General features: G+C 36.7%; 1 protein-coding gene across 25 annotated transcripts in view; it reads right to left on the bottom strand.

Moving 5' to 3' along the window:
- The window catches only part of TRDN (triadin), a 392,562-nt gene extending 381,564 nt beyond the window's left edge, over positions 1–10,998 (bottom strand). For 12 of the 25 annotated variants that reach the window (XR_010659958.1, XR_010659959.1, XM_065911839.1 and 9 more), the window contains exon 1: positions 10,736–10,997. Coding sequence is in view for 19 of the 25 variants with exons in the window: in XM_065911839.1 (XP_065767911.1) it covers positions 10,736–10,757 (22 nt within the window). In the remaining 6 variants the exon portion in view is untranslated. Of the gene's footprint in view, positions 1–10,735 lie in introns of all 25 variants that reach the window. The other 13 variants (XM_065911840.1, XM_065911841.1, XM_065911842.1 and 10 more) reach the window with 3 other exon arrangements.
- Between the last annotated feature and the right edge of the window lie 14,976 nt (positions 10,999–25,974).

Below are 25,974 nucleotides of genomic sequence, written 5' to 3'. Positions count from 1 at the left end.
TTGACAAAACCTTCCTACCAATCCAAATCCTCTATGTTGACCTAAAGAATCCTCTGTATAAAATTGGAAGATAACTAAGCCAGGGATTTCTCATAATTGAGTACTTTGAAGCTAGCTCCTTCACAATTATTTGGACCTTCGTGCATTTTTGTCTTAGATTCTTGGTTGTTAACTGAGTTGTGATTTAGCACCGCCATTGGAAAATGTTTGGGATTGTATGTGCAGTCAAAATCACAGTAAGGACAAATATGCTAATTGTTCTGCAATGTCTGGGAACGACTCTTCTGCCCCCAATGTCAGTAGAGTATGTCTTTTCCAGCTTTGATTCCCCAACTCAGAACATGAAGACAAGATATTAACTTAAAGAAAATATATTGAATAATTGTTTGTTAAATAAATTAACTTGAAACTTTTAGCATCAAGTGATGTTGGTGAAAAACTTAGTTACTTGCTTTTCTTTTATGTTGCTATCTTTTTATTAGAAAGACATTTCAAGTTTTAAGTTAAATTCTACTCCTTTTGAAAAGTCCCTGGTCAACCAAGTCCATCTATTCCCCTGTGTCTCAGTTTTCCCTGATAATCATATCTTATAACCCTAATTTGTTTATTTGTTATATATTAATTTATTCTCTAGTTCTTTCATATATGTAAACTTTGTCTTAAATTTGAGTGACAAGAAACCAAAACATCTATCTCACAATTTTTTTTTAATTTCTATTTTAGCTGTACTTTTACTTTAGGTACCTTAGAATTTCTAAACTTGTATCATATGGTTAACTATACAACTATCTCATCTTTCCTTGAATGCTAGATTAATAAATATTTCACATCTCATCCTCAAGCTGAATAGTTACTGGAAAAAGCAAATACTCAAAATATAAACAAGTAAGTACTTACTAAGAAAATGAATATCTTTGGTATGTCAGAAGTATTGCCCCTCTGTATCCACAGGTGAATTACAGACCGATGGAACAAAGATAAAATGTTCTGTTCCAAAACACCTGGGTACTGCCAGCCTGTGTCACTCAAAGATAGGGACCCATTCTAGACTCATTCTAAGCAAGGCCTACAAGACATTTCAAATCTAGAGAGTCTGGACAGAAACTCAATAGTTAAATCTATCTACTTAATTCAAGAGATAACTGAAATGATCTGGCAACTTTCAAAAACTATTTTTTTGTAATATAACTCTTCCAATTACTATGAACAAAGTCTCCAGAGGGTTCTGTTAACTTATTGCTTTAATCTAGTCATAGCTAGATTAAAGATTCCTGTTCACATATTCTGAACCTTAGACTAAAGATCATGTCCCTTTATCTTTTTCTTGAAAAAGGTCTTTCCCTAGCACCTTGAAAACTTTCTTGCCTTGCTTCACTGTTTAATTTATTACCTTCAAAGGACACCTTGAGAAGACCACTGGCATACAACAATAGTTCTCACGGTACTTAGCACAACACTGACCATATAATTAATTTTTATAGCTTATTTTTCACTATTAGTCTGAAGAAACCTATTCAGTGAGTACCTGTTTGACAGTTAGTATTATCTCATTATTTCTTCATGAACTGGAAATAGTGCTCCATAAATACAAACTAGCTCAAAGTAGAGTGCTTTAGGATCAAAAGCAGGAGTGGAGATATGGTGTGAGAACACTTAAATAGGAGGGAAAAACCAGGGATCAAAACAGTTTAAAATAAATCAGGCACATGAGACATCCAACCTTTTCAATATTATAGGATACCTTAACAAAAATACAGGGTTTTACCAACTTTCTAAGCCAGGTAACTCTGTACCTTATCCTAGGGTTTCTTCCCACAGACCACTAAGTCTCACCTACCAGCCATTTCTTTTTTCTTCATCTCTGCATTGATCAAACCCACTCTTGATCCCCTTGCCCCTTGGCCAGCCACAAGGCTGCCACCTTCACAACAGTGCATGCAATGCAACTGATCAGTCAAGAACAGAAGACTCATTCTGAAGTTATTTTCAGCAAATTTCGATCTGTGCTCACTAATCATAAGATACATGAACAGCAGCATGACTTGGTTCAAGCAAACTAAACACTCATCATTCATAAATTCCAACTGAAGTCATATGTTTTTAAATCTGTCCAAATTAGTTTTTCTCTTTCCTGCTTGTTTTTAAATCTACTACATTAGAGCCAGGGACCCTGTGTTATTCTTCTTCACATCCCCATTGTCTGGCATTCAGCCTGACGTGTAATATGTGCTAAAATATCAACTACAACTGAACTTTTGACTTGACCTGCTGCTTTATAAATAAACTTGTAGGCTGATAATACCATAGATTGTAGATTTTTACTATATTTTTAATAAATGTACTTTGTTTTTCTCTAAATGCAACACCTAATACTTCTGCAGATTTAAATTCACAAGCTTGATGTTTTACCATCTTAATGGTAACTTACAGATTTTATAGTACACTGCTTTTCCCCAGGCAATTACACTAAGTTAAATAAGAATAACCACAGGGGGGAAAAAAGAAAAGAATAACCACAGAAAAAAATAATACTCCAGCACTGAATGTCAAAGAGTATCATATAATATTTGCCATTTTTGTCTTGACATTTGTATCAAATGTCTACCACAAACAGAAAATTCTTTTAATCACATGATGATTTTATTTTAAAAAGCAAAAATAAATTTTCCAGGGAAAGCTAGCTAAAAATGTACTTTGAAAGTTATATAAATAAGTGGAAACTGATTCATTCCCATCCACTAGCTCACCAATGACCTTGAACAAAGTTTTAAATATTAAGAGCTCTTCCTTGTTTAGTTTTCCTCAACATTTCAGGAACCTGTGTCACGGAGAGGAGAATGATGTAATAAATGAGTAGCAAGGATAAAACCGGTCTACCACAGTGAGTCTACCATAGACAGTTGAGCCTCATGCCATCTAAAAAAAATTTCCCCTTTAGGTTACAAGCTGCTACCGCTGCTGCTGCTAAATCGCTTCAGTCGTGTCCGACTCTGTGCGACCCCATAGACGGCAGCCCACCAGGCTCCCCCGTCCCTGGGATTCTCCAGGCAAGAACACTGGAGTGGGCTGCCATTTCCTTCTCCAATGCATGAAAGTGAAAAGTGAAAGTGAAGTCGCTCAGTCGTGTCCGACTCTTAGCGACCCCATGGACTGCAGCCTACCAGGCTCCTCCATCCGTGGGATTTTCCAGGCAAGAGCACTGGAGTGGGGTGCCATTGCCTTCTCCTAGGTTACAAGACTGTATCCTTAACTTGTTTAAGGAAAAACCATGTGCCCCAGCCCCTGCCACAGAAACTAACTTAGAAAATATTTGAATGATATATATTTAAATGCAATATTTAAATACTTTGTGAGACACACTCTGAGGTTTACGAGGAAACAGCTCATTTACATACCAAAGGAACTCTCAAAATCGTAAATTCCTTGCGCCTTTGACAGCTTGACTTGGGGCATGGAGATGTGGAGATGTTTGATGTTTAGAGAGCATAACTTGTACAGAGAGAAGCAGGACTTCATTCATTACACATTTGCCAAGGATAATTCTTTTTAACTTCCTTTGAAGATAGAAAATACTATCTTTTTGGACCAGGAAGTTCATCTATCTCTGCATAACCCTCACTTGGGGCAATAAATGTTTATGTGACATTCAAGTAAGCACTTCCTATCAGACATTATGCATGGTACTCATATTATCGAAAGAAAATGGGAAATAAGGAGAGCAAAAACTTTGACAGATCTTCTAAGAACTTTAAGTTGAACAGAACCCACACTCCATAAACTTATATCGTATAATGTTAATGCATAGTTACCAGATGAAGCTTTCCCCCCTAATTTGCTCTTTCTAAATGTTACTTTAAATAATATGCATTTTAAAAAATATATTAAGCATGTCCCCAAAGGTTTTTTTTTTTTATCTGAAGGGAGAAAAGAAAATAATAAAACTTTAAACTCTGTAACTATAAAACTAAAAGCTTGGCTGGTATGTCTAAACCATCTATGCATTCTCTTTCATATTGATATATTCAACCCAAAAGTCAATGCAGATGATTTTAAAATTGCTTAGTTGCACTGCTTTAAGTTTCTTTCATATTAAATATTGTTAACTGATTAAAAATTAATGTAAACAGCATTGGAGACTTTAACTCTCTAAGGATTCCTAAGCTTTTAGAATAATAGCTAGAATAGCCTCAATTCACTTTTGCATTGTAAAAGTAGCATGCTTTTTAAATTATAGTCACAATGATGAGCAAAAATAAATAGGAAAAATTAAGAAGCATTTAAACTGAAAAAGAGAACATTTTTCTATGAGTACTGTGTGCTTGGGGCAGGGGAGAAGAGTCAGTACCGTAAATAATAACACAAGCCACAAGGAAAAGCTTCTTAATGAAACCCAACTAGGGCTGACATTACAAAGATGTATTTTCTGTCTACTTTCACTACCAATTTCACAGATTCTTGTATCACGGATGGTTTGAACAACTAAAAAAAGTATAATTCTCCAATGAGCACAATCTTGTAAAAAGTTGGAAAATTTCCTCTGGTCATACTAGTCACTACTAACCAAGGTTAACTAACCAGGGTATGGCCCCTCCCCCATCCTCCCAGACCACCTAAGGTTAAGTAGTGGACCTAGGGCTTAAATAGGATTTCTGACTTGAAACTCCACACACTTCCTACTGTATCACACTGCCTTTAATGTTTGATGATGCCCTCCCTCAGCTCTGTACTGCTTTTCTCTCTGATTTTTTAGTGAACTCTTAATATATAGGCCACTGTTTTTCACACTCTGTGTTTCTTCTCTTTTCTAAATTCAATTTAAAGAGTAGATAGAGATATTTAGTCAGACTAATGAGGTCTTTGTGATATCTGCCTTTCAGAATTTCTGTAATATTTAAAAGACATAGTCACACAAGGCTTTGACATTCCCTGACAGTAAATATGATGTTCCTGACCGTAGCATTTTTAGGGCTATTTTTTCTTGCATCATATTGATCCGGTTTTTAATCTCTTCTCAGGTTTTCACATGGACCATCTCAAGATTGATCTGTTGCTAATTAAAGCCTCTCATTAATGTCACTAATAATACCAAAAAATGTTATGAAACTAAGCAACAGATTTCCATATTATAATAAACATATCTGAAAATCATTATTTCCTGGTATGTTGTTACAAATATAAAGGAGATCTCTGGACACTTCCCTCTAATATAAGCAGTTTTGGTTTCCATTTCAATACCTACAGACTGTTCAATTAGAGAGTGATGTGCACGTATGAATAAACTTGGTGACCAAGAGAGTCACTGACCTTGTATTTACTACAAACATTTGTTTTCTTAAATTTATTTACTAAAAACATCAGCTCTGCTCTTTTGTTTCTAACTCTTTGTTATGGAGAAGCTCGAATATTTACAAAAGTAGACAGAATATTCTAATGAAACCTTATGTACTCTTTCATCAGTCCCAATGTAATTAATTCATGGCCAATCCCAACCACACTAACAACTCATCTATTTTCTTCTCTGGCATATTATGTAGAAACAAATTTGAAATATTATGTCGTCTCATCCATATTTGAGTACATGTATCTTGCAGGGAGTCAAACATGACTTGGCGACTGAATAACAACAACAACAATCTCCAAATAATATGTAGTTTCAAAGCATAACCACAATATTATTATTCCACCATAAATGTGATGCTTTATTCGTATCATCTAAAATCCAGCATCTATCAAATTTCCAATTATTTCATAGATATTTTTAAGTTTGTTTGAATCATGATCTAATAATTTTACACATTGTAGTGTGTTGCTGTTTTTGTATTTTTTTCAATCTATAGGCTTCCTTGGTATCTCTTTACGTTCCTAGCAACTTAACTTGAAGGTTATTTGTGGTGTAGAGGTTACCATAGCCTGGGTTGTGCTGACTGCATAATATGATGCTGTTTGTAACGTATTCCTCACTCTTCTATCGGAGAAGGCAACGGCACCCCACTCCAGTACTTCTGCCTGGAAAATCCCATGGACGGAGGAGCCTGGTGGGCTGCAGTCCATGGGGTCGCTAAGAGTCGGACACGACTGAGCGACTTCACTTTCACTTTTCACTTTCATGCATTGGAGAGGGAAATGGCAACCCACTCCAGTGTTCTTGCCTGGAGAATCCGAGGGACGGGGGAGCCTGGTGGGCTGCCGTCTATGGGGTCGCACAGAGTCGGACACGACTGAAGTGACTTAGCAGCAGCATTCTTCTATTTCTTGAAAATTCAAGGTTGTATTATTTTTCTCTCATTGGTTTGCTTTTGCTTTTGCTTTTTTCCCCTGTTTTTAGTCAGAAGAGCCAGTTCTAGATATTGTTTTAATGGTTGGTTATGCTTTGCCTTATATTTCACCAACAATTTCCCTTTTTGTGGCTTCCAGACTTCTTTATCCATGGGTCTTTGCAGTGCCCTCTAGTGCTACAAAATGAAAAAAAAAAAAAAAAAAAAAAAAAATCTAACCTTCAATTAAAGGATCTGACTGAGAACAGTTCTTTTTATTTCACTGTACCTCTTACCATCACAGTCCTCCTCTTCTGAGTGTACTGGCTTGTCAATGACAATTTTAAAATGTGTTCCTGGAGCTAAAAATGATATTCTGTAGGTGGCACATTGCTTTTCTTGATCAGGAGAACATAACCCAGAACAGATTAAGCTGTGAACCTAGTGCTTCCTCTTCCTCCTTTCCCACACCCAAGTCATCTCCACTTAGGTCTCCTTTCCCGCCCAGGAGTCATCTCCACTCCTGGGTTTGGTGAGATAAACATAGACATGATGTAGGTTGCATCTTCTCCTCTTAATTCCACCATCTGTTACTCTGGATAATATAACTTGGGTGCGTAGTTGTTGAACATTCTGGCTGTGAATTTTTAATTCTTTTCTCTTGAGCTCATCAATGGGTACTTTTGTGTTAAATCAGTGCAGCACATAAAATAAATGGCCATTTTTGCTCTAAATTTGGATCATCAAATCGTCTCAAATGTCTGTTACAGAACAGTAAAATGTGGTTCAACTAATAGTAAGAGAAGAATTCCATACATAGTACAAAAACCCTTCTGAACCCTGAAGTTGTATAATAGTTCAGAAGTTGAAAGTCTGAAAAAATCTTGGAAAAAAAAGAATTTCCTAACTCTTCTAGCAAATGCTAATTTAATTGCATATAGGATGTCTACCAAGTTGAATCTATTGCACAAAATTTATATTTTCCTATATTCTGAGGGTTCTTGGACCCAGAGATTCAATTATATGAATATTATCATAAAACACAATATGACGTGTATTAGTTAACTGGCAAATTGAAAACATTACATACTTTACTTTTTAAAAAGTCTTCATCATTTCAACAAAGTCATTAAGAATTAATTAAATTTACTTTGTTATCAAAACTACTCAAAAATTCTTTTTACCTTTTGAGTGATACATACTGTCATAGAGATGCTGAAATTACTAGTTGAAAGTTCATATGAACCTCAGGAGGCAGAGCTAACTCTGGCACTGGTCTAGGAATAACTGGGCCTCTGGAAAGAAGGTACAAGGCTATTTATAATTCTAAGTTTTAGGGCTGTTTGGAGTCTGGAGCTATACCTAACCTAACCAATGTAGCAGGGTCCAAATCAGAACAGGGGTCTAGTACAGGTCCCTCTTAACCTCTGAATTAACATCAGGCTAAGTATTAGTCTCACATAACAAAAGGAAGTATTCAACATGACTCTGGAGTCAGAGATTGGGGTGTGAATCCTAGCTACACTGTATATAGCTGTGTGAATTTAGCCAAATTTCTAACCTAAGTCTCAGCTTCCTATTCTATAAATAGCAGTGATAAAAGTATCTATCTCATTTTGCTGTCCTGAGGTTTAAATGGTCATTATTAGAAGCTTAACATCTGACATATAATGTCTTCTGAATAAGTGAGATGTTATTATCATTATCATTATTTGTATTAATTTATCATAGCTAGAATCAAATATACTGTTTCCCTAATGCCCTTTGGGGTTCAAATATGTTCTAATTTTAGTTCTAATCTATTGCTCTGTACCTGAAATACAATTCCATTACTTCCTTTCTTCTGTCAGATGAAATAATCCAGCTTAGGACATGTAGTGATGATTTATGTGAGGAACTCAGTAAGGTAAACAGGTAAGTCATGCATCATAGCTGAGTAAGTACCACAAAAACCATGAACACTATTCTCAGACCTCCCCCAATCATCGATGACCACAAGAGAGCCATATAATATCCGTGACCTTCAGTTTTACAAAAACAGGTGAGGACAGTGGCCTTAAGCTTCCTGAGGAGCTGATCCAGCTCTGTCTTAAGTGCCACAAGCTGTTTGTTTCCTTTGTGATCAGTGGATGAGAACAATAATCAATCAGTAGATGTCCAAGACTACCAATGCAGTGCTTACATTTCAATAATGCGTCCAAAGTGGTGGCATAAGAACTGTAACAGATGAGAGGAAAGAATATTCCAGGTTGACGGAACAGCTTGTTCCTTGTGCCAAGGTCCCGGCACAAAAGTACACCTTTTATAGAAGACTGAAGGAAGGCTGTTGTAGCTGGGGCACAAAAAGTGAGAATCGTGAAGACAAAATGAAAGGAGTGTAGCAGAGCAGCAGGCAAGACGCCTTGGATGGCCACAGAGAATGACTCTGCTACTAACCCTAAAAGGTAAGCTCATCTGAGTTGTCAGTCTAATAATCATTTGAGAAATATGATTAATAAGGCATCCCAGAAAAGGAAAAAAGGGTATAACTAATCCGTGAAACTCAAATGACAAAGATCCTATGAACAGTTAAAGCCAGACTACAGGAAATGCTCATCATCTAGGATCTAGATGGTATTTTTATATTTTTAATTTATTATTAATTCAATGATTTTTACAGGTGACAAGAGGTCTTCTAAGAATCCCTTAAATTCTCCACAGGGGGAAAACAGAAACATAAGTTCTATTTTATAATCAGGAATTTTCCTATAAAAATGTTTATTAATCAAGAGCAAAAGGCCTACGGAGCATAATCCACAGGCAGCAAAGAAACGTTTCAGCCAAGTGACCCTGAATCAGTTGGCAGTTCACAACCCACACAGAGGAAGGGAAACATATTCACAGGTATTTAACACTTGTGCAAGACGAAGTGAGAGACTTCTATAGATGGACTTCTTGAAGACAATCTAAAGGCCACATGATGCAGAATATCTAAGGAATACGGAAAAATGCTATTTATATTGAGCTAGCAAATTCTGAACTAAAATTGGTAAAGAGTAAATTTGATATCTTCGTAGAGAAATGAAAAAACACAAACTAGATTTAAGGGAGCTGACTTCTAATCTTAGCAATGCTGTGGTTTTCAGCAAGTCTCCAAACATTTGAGTTACAGTTTCTCTGTCTGAAAAATGGAGATAATAATGCCAACTTAATTGAGTTGTGTGAGGTATAAATAAGTACATAAAGTCTGGAACAAAATGCCTGATACATAGCAATCTCTCAGTAGTTATTTCTATTAATTTGGGTGCTAGACTAAATTTGTTAGTGGAAGGTGAAAGTAAGACAATTCTCCTTATAAACATTGACTGGAAGTCTTAAACTCTGAAATCACTGTGTGCCCATTCTAATGTCTGACCAAAGATCCAAAACCACACATTCTCTTTTTCAGTTGTCTGATTGAAAACAAATCAACTCAGCATTAGACGTGGAAGCTGTGAAGAGCACCACCTGTCTGATTTACTTACAGCTGTCAGAAGCAAATTTTAGATCCACCTCCCAAATTTTTACCCCAACTAGAACTGGATTGTGTCTGTATTCAAACTGTTTCAGGTTGTTTTAAAGAATCTACACACACACACACACACACACACACACATATATACACACACACATATACATATGTACATATATTTTGCATACATTCTATTTGAATGAAATGATTGCTATCATGGTCTAAAAATAAAGAGGTAAAAATTAAGCTGTGACTTATACCTTTTCAGAATAAGCATTGAAACAGAAAATATTGACTTTCATATAGAATTTATCATGTAGAGGTAAAAGACATGAGTGTGTGAAAAGAATCAAAAGCAAAAGCTTAATTACTTTATTTTTAGAATCATACTGATCTACAGTGATTTTGTGCAATTCCAAACCTTTTCTCTGAATACCCACCTACACATATACACATTTTTTAGGTATATAAATTTTATATATGTGTGTGTGCATATTTATATACTTGAGTTAAAAAGTATAAACAAATTTAAGATCTCCAAGATGACATATCATAAAGTGAAAATGGTCAGAATCAATTCTCTAAGTTTAAACATTAAGTGCAACATTTTAAGTTCATTGTGGTCTCTAGCCTTGTACCCAAACCTTGTCATTTTTGCTAGGTAAGATATTGGCCCTAACATTGTATGACCATAGCTATTTATAGAGCTGTGGGTGATAACTGTTAACTAGTGGGAACTTTGGCATCACAAAGAACAGTTTCCACATGCAAAATTTCAGAGGAACCTCTTCTCACTCCCCAACACAGAGACCTGCCAGTTTGGGAGACTTCTCAGCTCTCAAACCTACTTCTCTGATCCCATGTAGAATCAATGATCAAGATAACTCTCTGAAAGCAACATTCTAAGGGGACACATTGACCATCAATGGGACTGTCAATTTCTACCTCTTTTTACCCCCTAGTCGATACTATTGGAAAATGCTAGCAATACCTTCAGCCGTGATCTCAGTCATGGTGGTTGGAGAAAGGCAAAGGCAGGCAAGAATTCCGGTCAAGTGGCACTCTGAAGGATACTTTAGGACTGGAGAACTCTGATGGGGGCTCTGTGTGCAAGCGGGAGGTCGCTTCCTTTTCCTGGCTGTTCCTGCTGCTCTTTTGTTGTCCTGTTGAACTTGTTCTCTTCTCTGCGGAGTTCTCCCCCTGGAAACAACCTGAGCCCTTTCCAGGCAGCACTTGTGGCTCAGGCAGAAGTATCAGCTTCGAATAAAAATAGCTTCATCTCCCTAGGACTCTTCAGCACTTTTTTTTTTTTTGGCACTCTAGAGGAACACACACACACACACACACATACACACACACACACACCAGTTCACTAGTCCCAAAGAGAGACAGGCCAAAAAAAAAAAAAGCAAAGAAACCAAAAGTACTGCCTAAGCCCCCGCAGTTTCCCTAGATAATTACAGATTTGGGGATCTGTGTCAGAAAACATAAAATAAAGAGTTGGAAGTAATCTTATCCATAATAGTTCAGATTTATTCTTAGTGCCCTTAATGCTCAGAACATTCCTCATCCCCTTATTTGGTGTGGGGAGGGTCCTGTAATGTCTACCAAGAGCAAAGGGGAGGGTAGTCTTGTCATTTTCTCCAAGTTGTTTCCCTATTGGTCTAAATTCACTTAGCAAAAGCAGTTATTTATATAGGGCTACACTTGAAGTTGCAACTATTAAATTCTGAAGCTTTCTTATAGGAGATTAAGATTTTCCAAACACTGGCCAATAAGAAATATGTAATGAAAAGTTGTATTGACACTTGAGAACTGATGAATTACTAGATTTTTCATTCTTTTCAATACTTTCATGAAAACAAAATACCTGAATTTATCTATGCAATAAAAGAAAGGAAAGGTGGTATAAAGTTTAGAAGTCCATAGCTCATATTTTAATATAAGATTTCAACTTTTCTCTACCTCAACTTCAAAAAAATAAAATAAAAAGGATCATAGCAGCCAACAATTAGCCAAATTGGCTGATTAGCATTTCACCTTCCCACTACTAGACAGGTGTTAATGAGCAGAGAAATATTCAATAGTTGGCAGTTAGAAGGAGAAGGAGAATCAAAGGGCATTGATAATCACACACTCTAGCCAATCTGTGAATAATCAGAGATTGGCTACACTTATCTTTTATTTTATTCTCACATTCAACCTAACGGGTGCTTGCGGTTTAAACTTTTAGCCTTAACTTGCTGCCTTTGGTTGCCAGAACCTCTTGAATTTGCATGGTACTTCAGAGATCAGAAAGCAGAGTCACACATGTTGCTTTAACATCAGAAGAGTCTACAATAGCTGTATTCTTTGCATGTTGGCAGTTCTGTATTTGCTGCCCAATTCCTACAAAAGAAAGTGTTCATGTACCAGCCGAATAGATGGGTTAGGAAGTAAGCAATCTTAATCCACAAAAGAGGAAATAATTCTAGGTAACACTCATGATTTATACAAAATTCTACACCGAGGGTTAGGGTTGAGGCTTTTGACTTCAAGTCTGATCTTTCTGAAGAGGCAAGACTTACGGCTTCCAGTGCCATTTGCAGGTAAAGGGAACCACAACAAATTAGGTCCACCAGTAGATGGAAAGGCTTTGCTGGTGGCTCAGTGATGCATCCACCTGATGTTGCAGGAGACATGGGTTTGATCCCTGGGTTGGGAAGATATCCTGGAGGAGGAAATGGCAACCCACTCCAGTATTTTTGCCTGGGAAATCCCATGGACAGAGGAGTCTGGCAGGCTACAGTCCAAGGGGTCACAAAAAAGTTGGACAAGACTTAGCTACTAAACAACAACAACAAAAATTGATGAGAAGTTGTGAGCTCCTCCCAGCACTTCCCTAGAACACTGGGTTGGTGTCTATTTTTTACAGCGGGGAGGAGGTAGCCTAAAAGCAGAGCCCTCCTCACTTTGCCCCCAAAGCCATCTCCATTCAGTATCGCCATACTGCTTCTAACTTGAAGAAAGCATTGTGCTTTGAATTTCCTTTTGTCAATCAATTTTGTAGTCTTTCACTGCAGTTAACTGATAAAATAGTAATACCTTGTGTAACTCATTAAGAACTCACATTAAAATGTTCAAACAAGACTACAGTGCAAGATTAGTGATTGATGTTACTCTTAAATTCCCCATCACTAATTTCATGTCATACTAGAAACAAAAAGAAGAGTAAAAATACTCTAGCTAAACATGTTTACGGGGCAATAAGTTTTTTAATCCATTTATTGGAAGAGTTGATGAATTTTCTTAGACATTAAGAACTCAGTATATTTCTCATTTTGAAAAGTTACTAGAACTTTTTCGACTTATTTGAAACCCAATTCATAAAATACGTCTTTGAGTTTCAAGTGGAACTCAGAGAAGCTTTCCAAAACAAAGCAACTGACATTCTTCTAAAGGTACACAAAGGACAAAATATTACAAACAATACATTTGCTTTTCTTCTTCTTCTTTTTTTTTTTTTTTTTTGGTTTTCTCATTTTAACATGTATTCGCTTTAACAGGATCTCACCAATTTATTGGGATCTTTCGAGATGACCTAAAAGTGATGATTCTCGCTTCTTTCAGTGACAGCTTCTGATGTACTTTCATACTTTTCATTACTGTAGGATCAGCACAAATAAACTTATTTTGGTTTTTCATACAAAGACACTTGTTCCTATATGCATTATTAACTGATTTGGTCTAAAATAAGTTGATGAAAAACCATGACAAGTTTTTTCCTCTAGAAAATGCTTCATTTAGTACAAGCTGCATCTCCAACCTGATTATACTGATCATTACCCCTTGTGACTTTCACTAGATATTCTAAATATTCAAGTTAGCAGCCAAAAATATTCATTCTTAGAGCATTAAAAAAAAATCCAGCTGTTATCATAAACTAACAATCGTTAAGACATACTCTGTAGTTGACTCTGAGCAAGATATTGTCATCTACGCTGAATTTTATAATATAAAAAAGATTCAGAAGGCAAGGAGAGCTTTTTTATGACTTTTGGTTTCCACCAAAAAAAAAAAAAATCAAAAAAACAATTTCATTTTAAAAAATTACTTACTTAAAGATCATACTACATTGCCTTGCTCAGTGCCACTTTTTATAGAGTAGTGAATAGAGATATAAATGGAAGTAAGTAGCCAGTTATCATCCGTCACCTATTTCTTAAGGACTAGGGATATTTGAGAGAAAGTAAAGTTAGAATCACATCTTCTGTTTCTTAATTTACAGATATGTGAACAGCTTACACTTGAAAAGTCGATACCTAAATTGGTGTTAAACAGAAGAAAAATAATTAAAATGATATTATATGTTCATACAGAGTGGGAGTAAATTTATAGGTATTTAATTAGGATAGAAAGTACTCATTACTTGACCTTAAAATAATGATAGGTGTAACTTTTATAAGTTTTCAGATTAATTTTAATAGAAGGCAAAAATAACCAACTAGATTGTTTGGGGGAAAAAAGTAGGGAAGGTGGGGGACAGAATGTCATAATATAAGACAGCTTTATATATTAGCTAACAAACTGCAAACTCTGCCTTGGTTGAAGTAGCTTAGGGGGTAAATAGAAATCCTTTACTTTTAGCTTCACGGGTGAAGAAATATGGCAAAACAAACTAGGTGTGTAAAGAATTGGCTTATTAAACTTTAGAATGAAAAAATACAGAAGGAACGAGGAACACTGAAAGTGAACTTGGGGACTATTTGATTGCATTTGCTTTCATCTGACTTTGTAATCCCATCACATAACCTAGAAATGAAGCTCACTTGATAAACTTAGTCTTCAGAATCACAGGAAAAGCCTCAATTGAACTATTATAGTTCATTAATCTTACTTCATCTCAGCACTGCTGTTCACTTTATTTTAAATTGTTTGTGTTCTATTTGTGTCATGGAAAAATCTCATTCTGTCCTCCTTACTTTCTCTAAATGGCCTGTGCTCATTTCTTTAACCAAAGGTTGAAAGTCACTCCATAGGTTTGGCTTACCAACTGATTATTTAGAAATGGTGCAATCCAGCTCGTTTCAAATGACAGAAAGCATTCCAGTGCAATTAAAAACTTTCCTCCGTTTAACTCTGACTCATGAGTAGCTGAGTCTCCAGTATCAGGCTTCACACACATTTGACATTGTCAAACATTTCCCTCAGAAGCCTGCCCACGTCAATCTAGCCTTCAATTAAGAAAGGCAGCGGATGCCCTTTCTTCTTAAAGATCCCTTTATCTGAAGAGCCAACTTCTGTCTACTGCCACTGTCCTCTTCATGAAGATTGGCAATATCCAGTAGTAGGTGCCCCTGTGGAGTCCATAATTTGGATTTTTGCTCACTGCTCTGAAGTCTATCACACACGATCTTCACTCTATGGTTCTGGTTACTACTCAACGGGAATTTATGGCTTGTGCTTTTCGGTTTTCTTATAAAGGCATAAATAGTTTTCTTATAAAAGATAAATTATTTGCTGCCTAGTTCTTAGACACAAATTTTTCTCTAAGATTAATATAAATGGATATTTCTATTTGCTAATTTTCAAAAAACTCACAATATAATCATTTTGTGTTTTACATTTTGATGCTTTGCTTTATCAATGATATAATCTGTTATACCTGTTTATCACAAATGAATACCAACTAGAGGACTAACTTTGGAAGCCTGCCTGTAAGTAAGGAAATAACATATTCATTCCATTATGTTTTCTGTGTGCGTGTCTCTCTCTCTGTCTCTCTCACATACACACTCTTTACTCTGCCCTCAGCACTAGGTTAGGTTTTAGTGATATCAAGATAAATAGTACAAGATTTTGTTTTCAAGGAACTCATAGTCTAGTAGGAAAGTAAAAAAAGTTATACCAAAAGTTATAATGCAGCCTGGTTAGTCCTAAGTACAGAAACACTAGGCATTGAATGACAGGAAAGGAGTTTTAATGCAACAGGAAAGGCTTTAAGGGTAAGAAATACTAGAATAGGGTCTTAAAGTGTAAGAAATTACTTAATAAATGATCGATTGAGGACACACTTGCCAAATAGAGGAAATGACTATCAAAGAATTATAAAGGTTTAAACATAATGAACTTTAAATAGTTCAGTAAGATTTGGTCACAGGGTACTTGGAAGAGAGCTCCATAAGAAGAAACAATAGAAAAAAAAGAACCCGAAACTTAAGTGCCTTATAAGTCATACTAAGATTTTTGGATTTAACTCCAATTTAGGATGACACTGAAGTATTTCATGCAAAAACAGGAAATAATCAAATTTATCTTCTAGAAATACTGGATTCAACAACAGTGATGACTGCAGTTTCCTTAAGACAATTTCAAGAGAGCCTTAGAAATAGAAGCCGGATTAAAGAATATGAGGCAAATGAGAGATCATAAAATGGAAGAGAGAACTTGGAATATACTTCAAGGAAGCTTATGTGAAAAGCTAAGGAGTGAGATGGATTAAGAATTAGGCTACTGCCCATAGGGTGGCAAAAATTTGGACATAACTGAAGCGACTTTAGCACACATTGGGTACAGCAGATTTTTTAAGATTAAGAAAACCTTGACCATGTTTTCCTTTATAAGAAGGAATATAGGAATGAGGGAGAGATTAATGACCTAGGAGAGAGGAAAGGGAAGGAATTTAGAGAAAGCATCAAGCAAATGAAAGGGTAAAGATAGAGTTCATGTGGAGAGAATTTCTGAAGAGAAATAAAAAATTCTTAGGAAAAAGAACTAAGATGGGACGAATGTGGATAATTTTGACTTGTGAAAGGGGAAAAGGAAAGGAATTCATGCCTGATGACATCATTTTCTGTGAGCCAGTGTCATCTGCTGAGAAATGAAGGGTTAGAGGTTAGAATGACATCTTGAAGAAAGTTCTGAAGGTTTCACAAACCAGCAGAAGTAAAGACAGAGGCAGCTTCTTAAGCAAGTGCAGAGTTCCCCTGAGAGGCCAGTGAGGCCAGAGACCATGAGTCTGCAGTATCAGACCCACTTACACTACTTAGTATAACCAAAGGGCAAAAACAAAAGAACTCCAAATACACCTCCCCCAACATACAAATAAAAACACATCCCTCTCAGGTTAACAGGTGAGTGGGCAGTTATTCATTCCCATGGGGTCATTTACAGATTCAGGGTGACGGCAGCTCTATCATCTTTATGTGGCTTCCCTCCAGCTGGCTGGAGAAGGGAATGACAACACACTGCAGTATTCTTGCTCGGAGAATTCCATGACGGAGGAGCCTGGTGGGCTACAGTCTGTGGGGTCACAGAGAGTCAGACACGACTGAGTGACTTACACGCCTCCAGTGGGCAAAGACAGGGAGCTTCACAAGGCCACATGGGTCAGGCCCGCGAGCAGCAAGGCGCTCTGCTGCTTCGACCCCACGGCGAGGGTGTAATTCTTGGTCCTACCTATCTGCCAGGGGGAGAGGATGGGGCTGGCCTCGACTAGGCCTCCAGTCCTTTTACAAGGACTGGATCTCTGCCACAGGCCTATTCTTGAGGCCTCCACAGACATGTTAATAGACTGAGCACTGGAGCGAAGACATAGGTAGCTGGTCTGAAATCTCTGGGCAAGTGTAGCCTTCAAGAAAAATTTGGGCTAAAGTTAAGCCAAGGAGAGAGCAATACAGAGATGACAGTTTGGGAGAAAATATATGATTGAAAAGGCCTTTATTTTAAGTAGTGTGTACGGATTACCATACATACTTATAAATCAATCTTTTTGCATTCAGGATGTGGATTACCCTTAACTGCTAAACACAGGGAGAGTTGTAACACACCATGAATATGCATGTGGATGAATTACAAAGACATACCTACCAAGAATTAAATCATTTCAAATGACTTGATATCAGGACATTTGACTTCCATTTTTATAAGCAGGTTTTTGGTTTTCTTTTAGATTTGTTTATCCAAATCTCTTCTCTTTCTCTCTCTCTCTACTTGACCAAGGGAGAGTACTACCATCCAAATGTGCCCCTGCAGACTATTTCATCAATTCAAATTAAAGATGTATTTTACAGTTGTCAGTGATATATGACTTTGAGAATATGAACTGCTATATAAATGTTAAATGTTCCCATCCTCATGAAAATCACATTTCACCTCAGAGCCGTGTCTGGTTTTGCTATTCATTATTCATTTGAAGTCAGAGTTTCCCATTTTCAATATTATAATTAATTTGAATATTATTAAATGTTGTCACAAATAGCAGATTGTCAGCTTTCCTTGACCTCCTAACGTGTATGCATTTGTTCTCATTTTAAATAGTTTATTTTTATTCCTAATCTCCTTCAAACCAAAACAGAACCATTTGCTCTGGGTCTCTAAAAATTCCATTTAACAAAATAGATCCATTCCTCCTTCTTTACTCCGTACCCTTTCATTTAACAGGAGTTATTTTCTGTCTTACACGCCCCCAACAGTGTCAGCCTGACTACCTGAAAGCCATCGCGTATAGGATTTGCATTAGGAAAAAAGTACGTGTTTTGTCAACTTTACATCCCACACAGAAATCGTGGGCTCTAAGTTTAGAACAGAATTTCAAACCAATATAAGTGGTATTTCATGCTGGGCACAAATTGGAGTTGTGAAAGACACTAGGTATATAAATTCATGCTGCCTTGAATATATGGTTGGATATGAAGAATAATGTAGAGAGTATCCTGGTCCCAAAATGTATCACCCAGTAGGAAAGCCTGTTATATACAAATCAAAGGTTCCGTCCTATCATTTAAAATTGAATTTGAAACTTTTCTATTAAAAGGAAAATAACATTTGGAATACAAAATTAAGTTAGAAATTGGAAGGCACATACCCATCAGAGTCAGAAAAGCCACACTTTTCGACAACTGTGCCATTTTGTACACTTTACTTATTTATCAGAGCATCTTTTTCTACAAGCAACCTTCTCCAATGAAGTGTTCCATGCAGCCACTACAGTTTATCCTAGTTGGCTCTGACTATGAACTTAGATGTCTTCCCAGGTGGCAGGGGGCGCAGTGGTAAAGAATCTACCTGCCAATGCAGGAGATGCAAGAGATGTGGATTCACTTCCTGGGTTGGGAAATCCACTGTGTATTCTTGCCTGAGAAATCCCATGGACAGAGGAGCCTGGTGGGCTACAGTTCATGGGGCAGCAAAAGAGTCGGATGCAACTGAGCACAAGCAAGAAGTATGAACTTAATAGCCATGCCATGAGTCTGGGAAGGGATTCAGAAGGATGGGTTCAGAGGGTTGAGACCCCACTGGAAAGACTAATAGGGGCATTTCCAATGCCAAACCTCAAGGACCTCTAAATTTAGGGGCTGCTGTACATAAGTGCTCAGAATTATAATCTGCAGAGACAATCAATTCTGACAATTCACTATCTCATTGGAACTATAAAAATCAGCAGCTACTTCAGCTGGTTCGAATTAGAAGGATATATAATTTTGTTTTTGCTTTGGAAACGTCGTGGACTACAGACACATTTGATTTAGTCACTGATTGCATTTACATTCCACTAGATTAATCTGGTAGCATCATACTTTTTATTTTTAACAGAAAGCTTAAAAGCAAAGGAATGGAAAAGAAAAATGTTATTACAAGAAAAAAAATTATTAAGCACTTATTCACTGGTGGGGCACTTATTAGTTTCGTGGTGATTAGTTTAGTGGTGTCTGGGACATGTAAGTTTATAGTTTTAAGGATCTTAGAAACAGATGAAGCTAATTTGGTTATTTTACAGAGGAAAGAACTGAGTGTTGGAAAGACTAACTTATAGCCTGGCGGGCTACAATTCATGGGGTTGCAAAGGGCCAGACACGACTGAGTGGCTAAGCACAGCACAGCCCCTGAATCCTAAAAAGAGGTAGATGGTTTTAAATATCTTTGAATCCAGGGATGTGACAGTATGACTGGTACTTTATTTTTCAGTTCTGTTATTTGCTATATATTTACTTAATTATCTCTCACTTTGTAAAGACATTTTCTGTGTGATCAAATGGGCATTTTCCATGCGGGCATGGCTATATAAATAGCCCCTGCTTCACTCAGGTCAATTAAGGTTATGACTCCAGAAGAAAGAGACAGCTGCCTTTTCCCAATATGTATATACAAATATTGCTGGGAAAAACTCTTACTGGTTTGGCCTAATCACATCCTCAGTTAATCTCTGTGACCAGGATAGTGGGACACTTTGATTGCTGCAAGCCAATCTTTCGTGGCTGGGGAGTGGCTCAGTACAGTAATTGGCAGCCTCATCAGAAAGCTCCAGGATAAGGGAGAGGGGAGGGCAGAGAGGCGCAGTTGCCCAGGGAGGATGATGCTATTGTCGGAAGACAGTGAGGAATATTAAGCTGACCAAAACAGATGTCTCCTTGATCATGAGTCTCACTACACACACACACACACACACACACACACACAGAGTCATACATACCTCTTCCCAGATATGTATACCAATACAACTATCCCACGTACAATTAAAAACACACCAACCTCTTCCTCTAAACAAAAATCATGTCACTTGATTTATCTCCGAGTGATGAGAAATACTCTTGACTTGGTTGACATATGTATTTCAGTAATTATGAATCTAAAGTTAAAAATAAATGTAGATGATCCATACTCAACATACAATGATGAGAAGAGGATAACCTCCTTAAAATGAAAAAAGAAATAACATATAGTTTGTCCCTGGTCCAGAATGTCTTGCACAGTTTGGAAGGGAACAAGGACTAATTAATTGTTTCCATTTGCCTCAAAAAATAACACACCAAAGGTTGCATCATGCCATCTTAAAACTGCAGTCTCTCCTCAGCAAAATCCTCAGCCTCTTGTCTGTATTCTATTTAACTTTGTGTTTTCCTGAGGTCTGATTTTCTTTTGAAAAGACATTTTCTCCCTCAGTTTGTCAAGTAGGGATAGTATTTTGTCTTGGACCTCAATGCCTGGAGGAGTTCTAGGTGTTGTTCTTGCTTCTCATTACTTTTTTCTGAAAAGGTTTCTCTTCCTCTTCTCCAAAATGCATCCTTTTACTGTCCCTCTCCTTGTCAGCACCATCATTGTATGTCCCAATAAGTTTCCTCGAAAAACACAGCTACCTACAAAGCTCCTGCTGCTTTATCTATTTGCACATACTGCCTACCCTCATAAATCGACCCACTAGGAGATGCAGGCCCAAGAGGCCTAGGAACTGCAGGCTGTTGGGAAATGATTGTGTGTATTAGTAGCAATAGTATTTAAATGTGTATTACATAGCAAGAACCATGCTTCACAGATTACCTCATATAATCCTAGCTGTCTTCTCCACTTTTCTCTAAGGTTCATTCGAGCAAGGACTCTGTCTATCCTGCTCACATAGTAATACTGTATCTCTAACACCTAGCATAGTATCAGGGCATTGATGAGTCATAATGAAAATAATATAAATATGGAGATAGAACTGAAAATGAGCTTGGGTTAAAAATATAAAATAACATCTCTTTCCCAATATTTACTTGAACCTTTTAAGACTGGATTATTTTGAATGGCTTTGTGTTTGTCAAAAGGCTTTCCTAATTGAATTGGAATATTACTGTTAAACAAACATGCCTCGTGAAATTGGATTCAGTTTCAGTGTCTTTTTTTCCCTTATTTGGTATAATGGGTTTTTATATGAAAAGCAATTCCACTTCTAGAAATGTCAAATGGGATAATTTGTACCAATTCTCCCACCAAGACAACAAGAAAAGCTGGACAAAATATTTTTAAAAACTTATATTTTAGAATTAATAAAACAATGAAGATTGATATGATCCATTGAGGACAGAGGCTCAGCTGATGAGCTTCTCTTTCCTTGGGATTATTTGTTATTTCAGAAGGGGCAACTGAAGGTTAGGCTGAGCTCTACTTTTGACAGTCTTCACACACTAGGAGAACAGAGGTTTGGAGCATGAGCTCTCACAAAAGAAGGCAGACTTGATGAACACCCCTCACTGACAGGCGCTACCTGTGAATCCAAAACTTAGCAAAGACTGAATCCAAAATAGGCTTCCAAAGGAACTATAGCTCAGCCTCATACAATATTGAATCTAAAATTATATTAAGGTAATTCTGAAAAGCTATTTCCCCAAGACATTTGACCAAAGTAATAATAGTAATAATAATAATAATAAAATCTCTGTGGAGGAAAGTAATATCCTAGGGCAGAGATTATTTCTACCAATTGTTTGCAAAGATGGTTTAAAGACACAGTTAAAAATACCCAGGCAAAAAGACAGAAGACAACATGAACCAGCAAAAGCAGAAACAACAGGCATTTGTAAAAGATTCCAAAATCCTCTGATATTAGAAATATCAGATAGTGACTTTAAGATAATTGTTCTTACTATGTTCCTGGTCACAAAAGACAAGAGGGAGAAATCTGAAGAACAAATAACTGTAGAAAAATGGAAATCGTAGAACTGAAAAAATACAACAACTGAAATTAAAGACTCGCTTAACAGGTTTTAGAGCAGATCAAGCAGACTGAAGTCTGGAGAAAACAGAAATGATGGTGTACAAGACAAAGATGATTGAGAGAATGTCTATTACGTGTATAATTAGAGTTCTCAAAAGACAGGTAATATTATGAGAGACTAATTGATAACTTCTCAGATTTTAAGAAGAAAGTCATCAAGACATAAAGTCAAGAAGCCTGGAGAACCTCAGGCAGAATGAATGCAAATAAACCACTCTCTTTAATGACTGAGTAACAGAACCCACTGCATAACACAGGGATCTCTGCTTATTATTATGTAACAACCCAAAAGGGGAAAGAATTTGAAAAAGAATTGATATATGTGTACCTGTATCCCTTTGCTTTACACCTGAAACTAACACATTGTTAGTCAATTATAGTTCAATATAAAACAAAAAGTTATTTCCTGAAAAAATAAATAAACCACTCTCAGGCACATCAGTAAAGCCAGAGATAAAAAGGGGAAAATGTTTTACATATAGCAATAGAAAACTAGGAATTTCACCTTAAAAAATGCATCAGCAGAAACTAACAGGTGACTTTTACACAGAAAAAGTTCACGATAACCATGATATCAAACCAGACATGAACATAACAGGAAAAAGAAATTAAAAGTTAGCCAATTTCTTTATAAATACAGATGTGAAAATTCTAAACAAAAATTAGTAAACCATCCCAGCAACATATAAAAGGATAATACATCCATCCATATCCAATTTAGATTGGTTCCAGGAATATAAATTTGACTTAACATTAAAAAATCAATAATAAAGGAGAAAAAGTATATGACCATATACATAAATATAGAAAAAATATTTTATATAATACAATATTCTTTGGTGTATGTATGGGTGTTTACAGTATTAAAGATCTTCTTTATTGTTTTTAACTTTTTTAGAGTTTTAATTTTATATTGGAACATAACCAATTAACAATGTTGTAATAGTTTCAGATGGACAGCAAAGGGACTCAGTCATATATGTACAAGTATCCCTTCTCCCCCCAACTCCCCTATCATCCAGGTTGACATACAACATTGAGCAAAGTTCCCTGTCCTATACAGTAGGATATTGTTGATTTTCCATTTTAAATATAGCAGTGTGTACATGTCAACCCCAAACTCCCTAACTATCCCTTCCCTTCCATCCTCCCCCCTCAGCAATCATAAAGGAATCTTCTCTAATCGAATAAATGGCCATTACACAAAACCTAGCACAACCAACTTATCTAATTGTGAAATGTTGAAACTTTTCCTTGTAAAAGTGGGAATAAAACACAGATATTTCTATTTAGTATTGTATTGGAGCTTATAATAAATAATAAGGAACAAAAAGTAAACTGTTAAAAGATTTGAAAGGAGAAATACAGATATCATTAATCATCGTTGACATGATTGTGCACATAGAAAACACAAAATAACCTCCAAAAATAATAAGAAATAATAAGTTAGTTTAATAGGTAAAAATTGGTAAAGTAACTTTTGGAAAGTAACTAATTCTAATCTGAAGCACATATCCAATATAAATACAAGCACATATACCATATGTGCCACAAGAGATTTCTATAAAAGTGGTCTTACGGTATTGTTAATAACAGCCAAATACTGAAAACAAACCGAATACTCATGAACCGTAGAATGGAAACATTATGGTATATTTATACAATGCATTACAATTCAATAAGGAAACTGAACTACAACTGAGTGTGACATCATAGATGAATTTCACAGGCTTATGTCGAGTAAAACAAGCCAGACAGAAAAGACGATACAGCCTATGGACATCATTCTGTTTGTATAATTTTTTTTTAAAAAATAGACAAGTATAAATTGTAACACTTGAGAATGCATGTTTAGATAGACATCTGTCAAATAAAGTAAGGCAGCAATTACCATTTAGAAGAGTCAATCTTATAGAAAGAGAAAAGTGCAGCTATGGACAGTGGAGGGCCGGGGTATGAGATGCTGGCAATGTTCTATTTTTTGACCTGCGTGATCACTGCATGAGTATTTATTTGCTTTGTGTTGAATCACATGCATATTTTAAAAATATTTTTCTACATGTACTATAGATTTCATAATTGCAATATTTAAAATAAAATAAAGGAGAAGTTTTCAAGTTAAACCAGGGGCAACAAGAAAGATAGCAATGGTCTTGCACTGTTGCTGGAATGTAAACTAATATAGCCACTATGGAGAACTATAAGGAGATGTCTTTAAAACCCAGGAATAAAACCACCATATGACCCAGGAATACCACTACTGGGCATATACCCTGAGAAAACCATACTTGAAAAAGACACATGTACCCCAGTGTTCATTGCAGCACTGTTTACAATAGCCAGTACATGGAAGCTGCCTAGATGTCTACTGAGGGATGAATGAACAAAGAAGGTGTGGTACATGTATACAGTGGAATATTAGTCATGAAAAGGAAGGAATCTGAGTCAGTTGAACTGAGGTGGACGAACCTAGAGCTTGCTATACAGAGTAAAGTTAAGTCAGAAAGAGAAAAACATATATAGTATATTAATGCATATATGTGGACTCTAGGAAAATGGTACTGATGAACCTATCTGCAGGGCAGTAGAGATGCAGATGTAGAGAATGAACTGGCGGACATGGAGTGGGGGGAGGAGAGGAATCGAGACAGTAGCACTGAAATGTATCTATTACCATGTGTAACAGAGATAACCAGTGGAAATTTGCTGCATGAGGCAGGGAGCTCAGCCTGGTGCTCTGTGACAACTCAGCAGGGCGGGATGGTGTGGGAGGGAGGAAGGAGGTTCACGAGGGAGGGGACATGTGTATACTTATGGCTGGTTCATGTTGCCGTATGGCAGAAACCAACACAACAAGGCAAAACAATTGTCCTCCAATTAAAAATAAATTTCAAAACTGGAAAGATAGCAATGGTAATGATTTAAGGACAGGGCCAGGAATAGGATGAGATGAGCAAGGCACTCACTTTGGGTGCAAACTTTAAAACTCACTAACCATAAATAACTACTCTTTTAATGTATGGCTATTGTTGTTCAGTCACTCATTCCTTTCTGACTCTTTTGCGACCCCATGGACTGTAGTCCACCAGGCTCCTCGGTCAGTGGGATTTCCTAGGCAAGAACACTGAAGTGGGTTTCCATTTCCTTCTGCAGGAGATCTTCCTGACCCAGGATCAAGCCCATGTCTCCTGCATTGCTGGCAGATTCCTTTCCACTTAGCCACAAGGGAATTCCCTTTAATGTATTAAAAACTTAATGCGAAAATTCAAGATGAATGAAAATATCAAAAGGATCGATAACAAAGAACAAATAAAGACAGGATCAATACAGACCAGGCACTGTTTTGAGCTTTTACTTATAACTGATTTAATCCATATAGAACTCTATGAGGTAGACTCTATAATTATCCCTTATTTCACTAAGAAGGAACCTCTGGCACAGAGGAAAGTATTTATTTTCCCAAGGTCATCCAGCCAATCCATGGCAGGGCCTGAGTTCAAACCCAGTTCAGACAAAGAAGCCAAACTCTTAGAGACAGAACTACACTCCACCTGCCCTTTCGCAATAGTAGTGAAGGCAGTCAGAATCCGACAGCCGTCTGTCTTTCCTGGGTGATACTGGTTCTGACTCCTACTGAGCACATGCCCTCCACATCATATGTTTGGGATTACTGTGTTCAGAGGACAGATGTAATTAAAAGGAAGATTAGGGAAATCAAT

The sequence above is a fragment of the Muntiacus reevesi genome, chromosome 19 (genome assembly GCF_963930625.1).
Source record: "Muntiacus reevesi chromosome 19, mMunRee1.1, whole genome shotgun sequence".
NCBI classification, from domain to species: Eukaryota; Metazoa; Chordata; class Mammalia; order Artiodactyla; family Cervidae; genus Muntiacus; species Muntiacus reevesi.
This window is presented reverse-complemented; position numbering and strand designations above follow the sequence as displayed.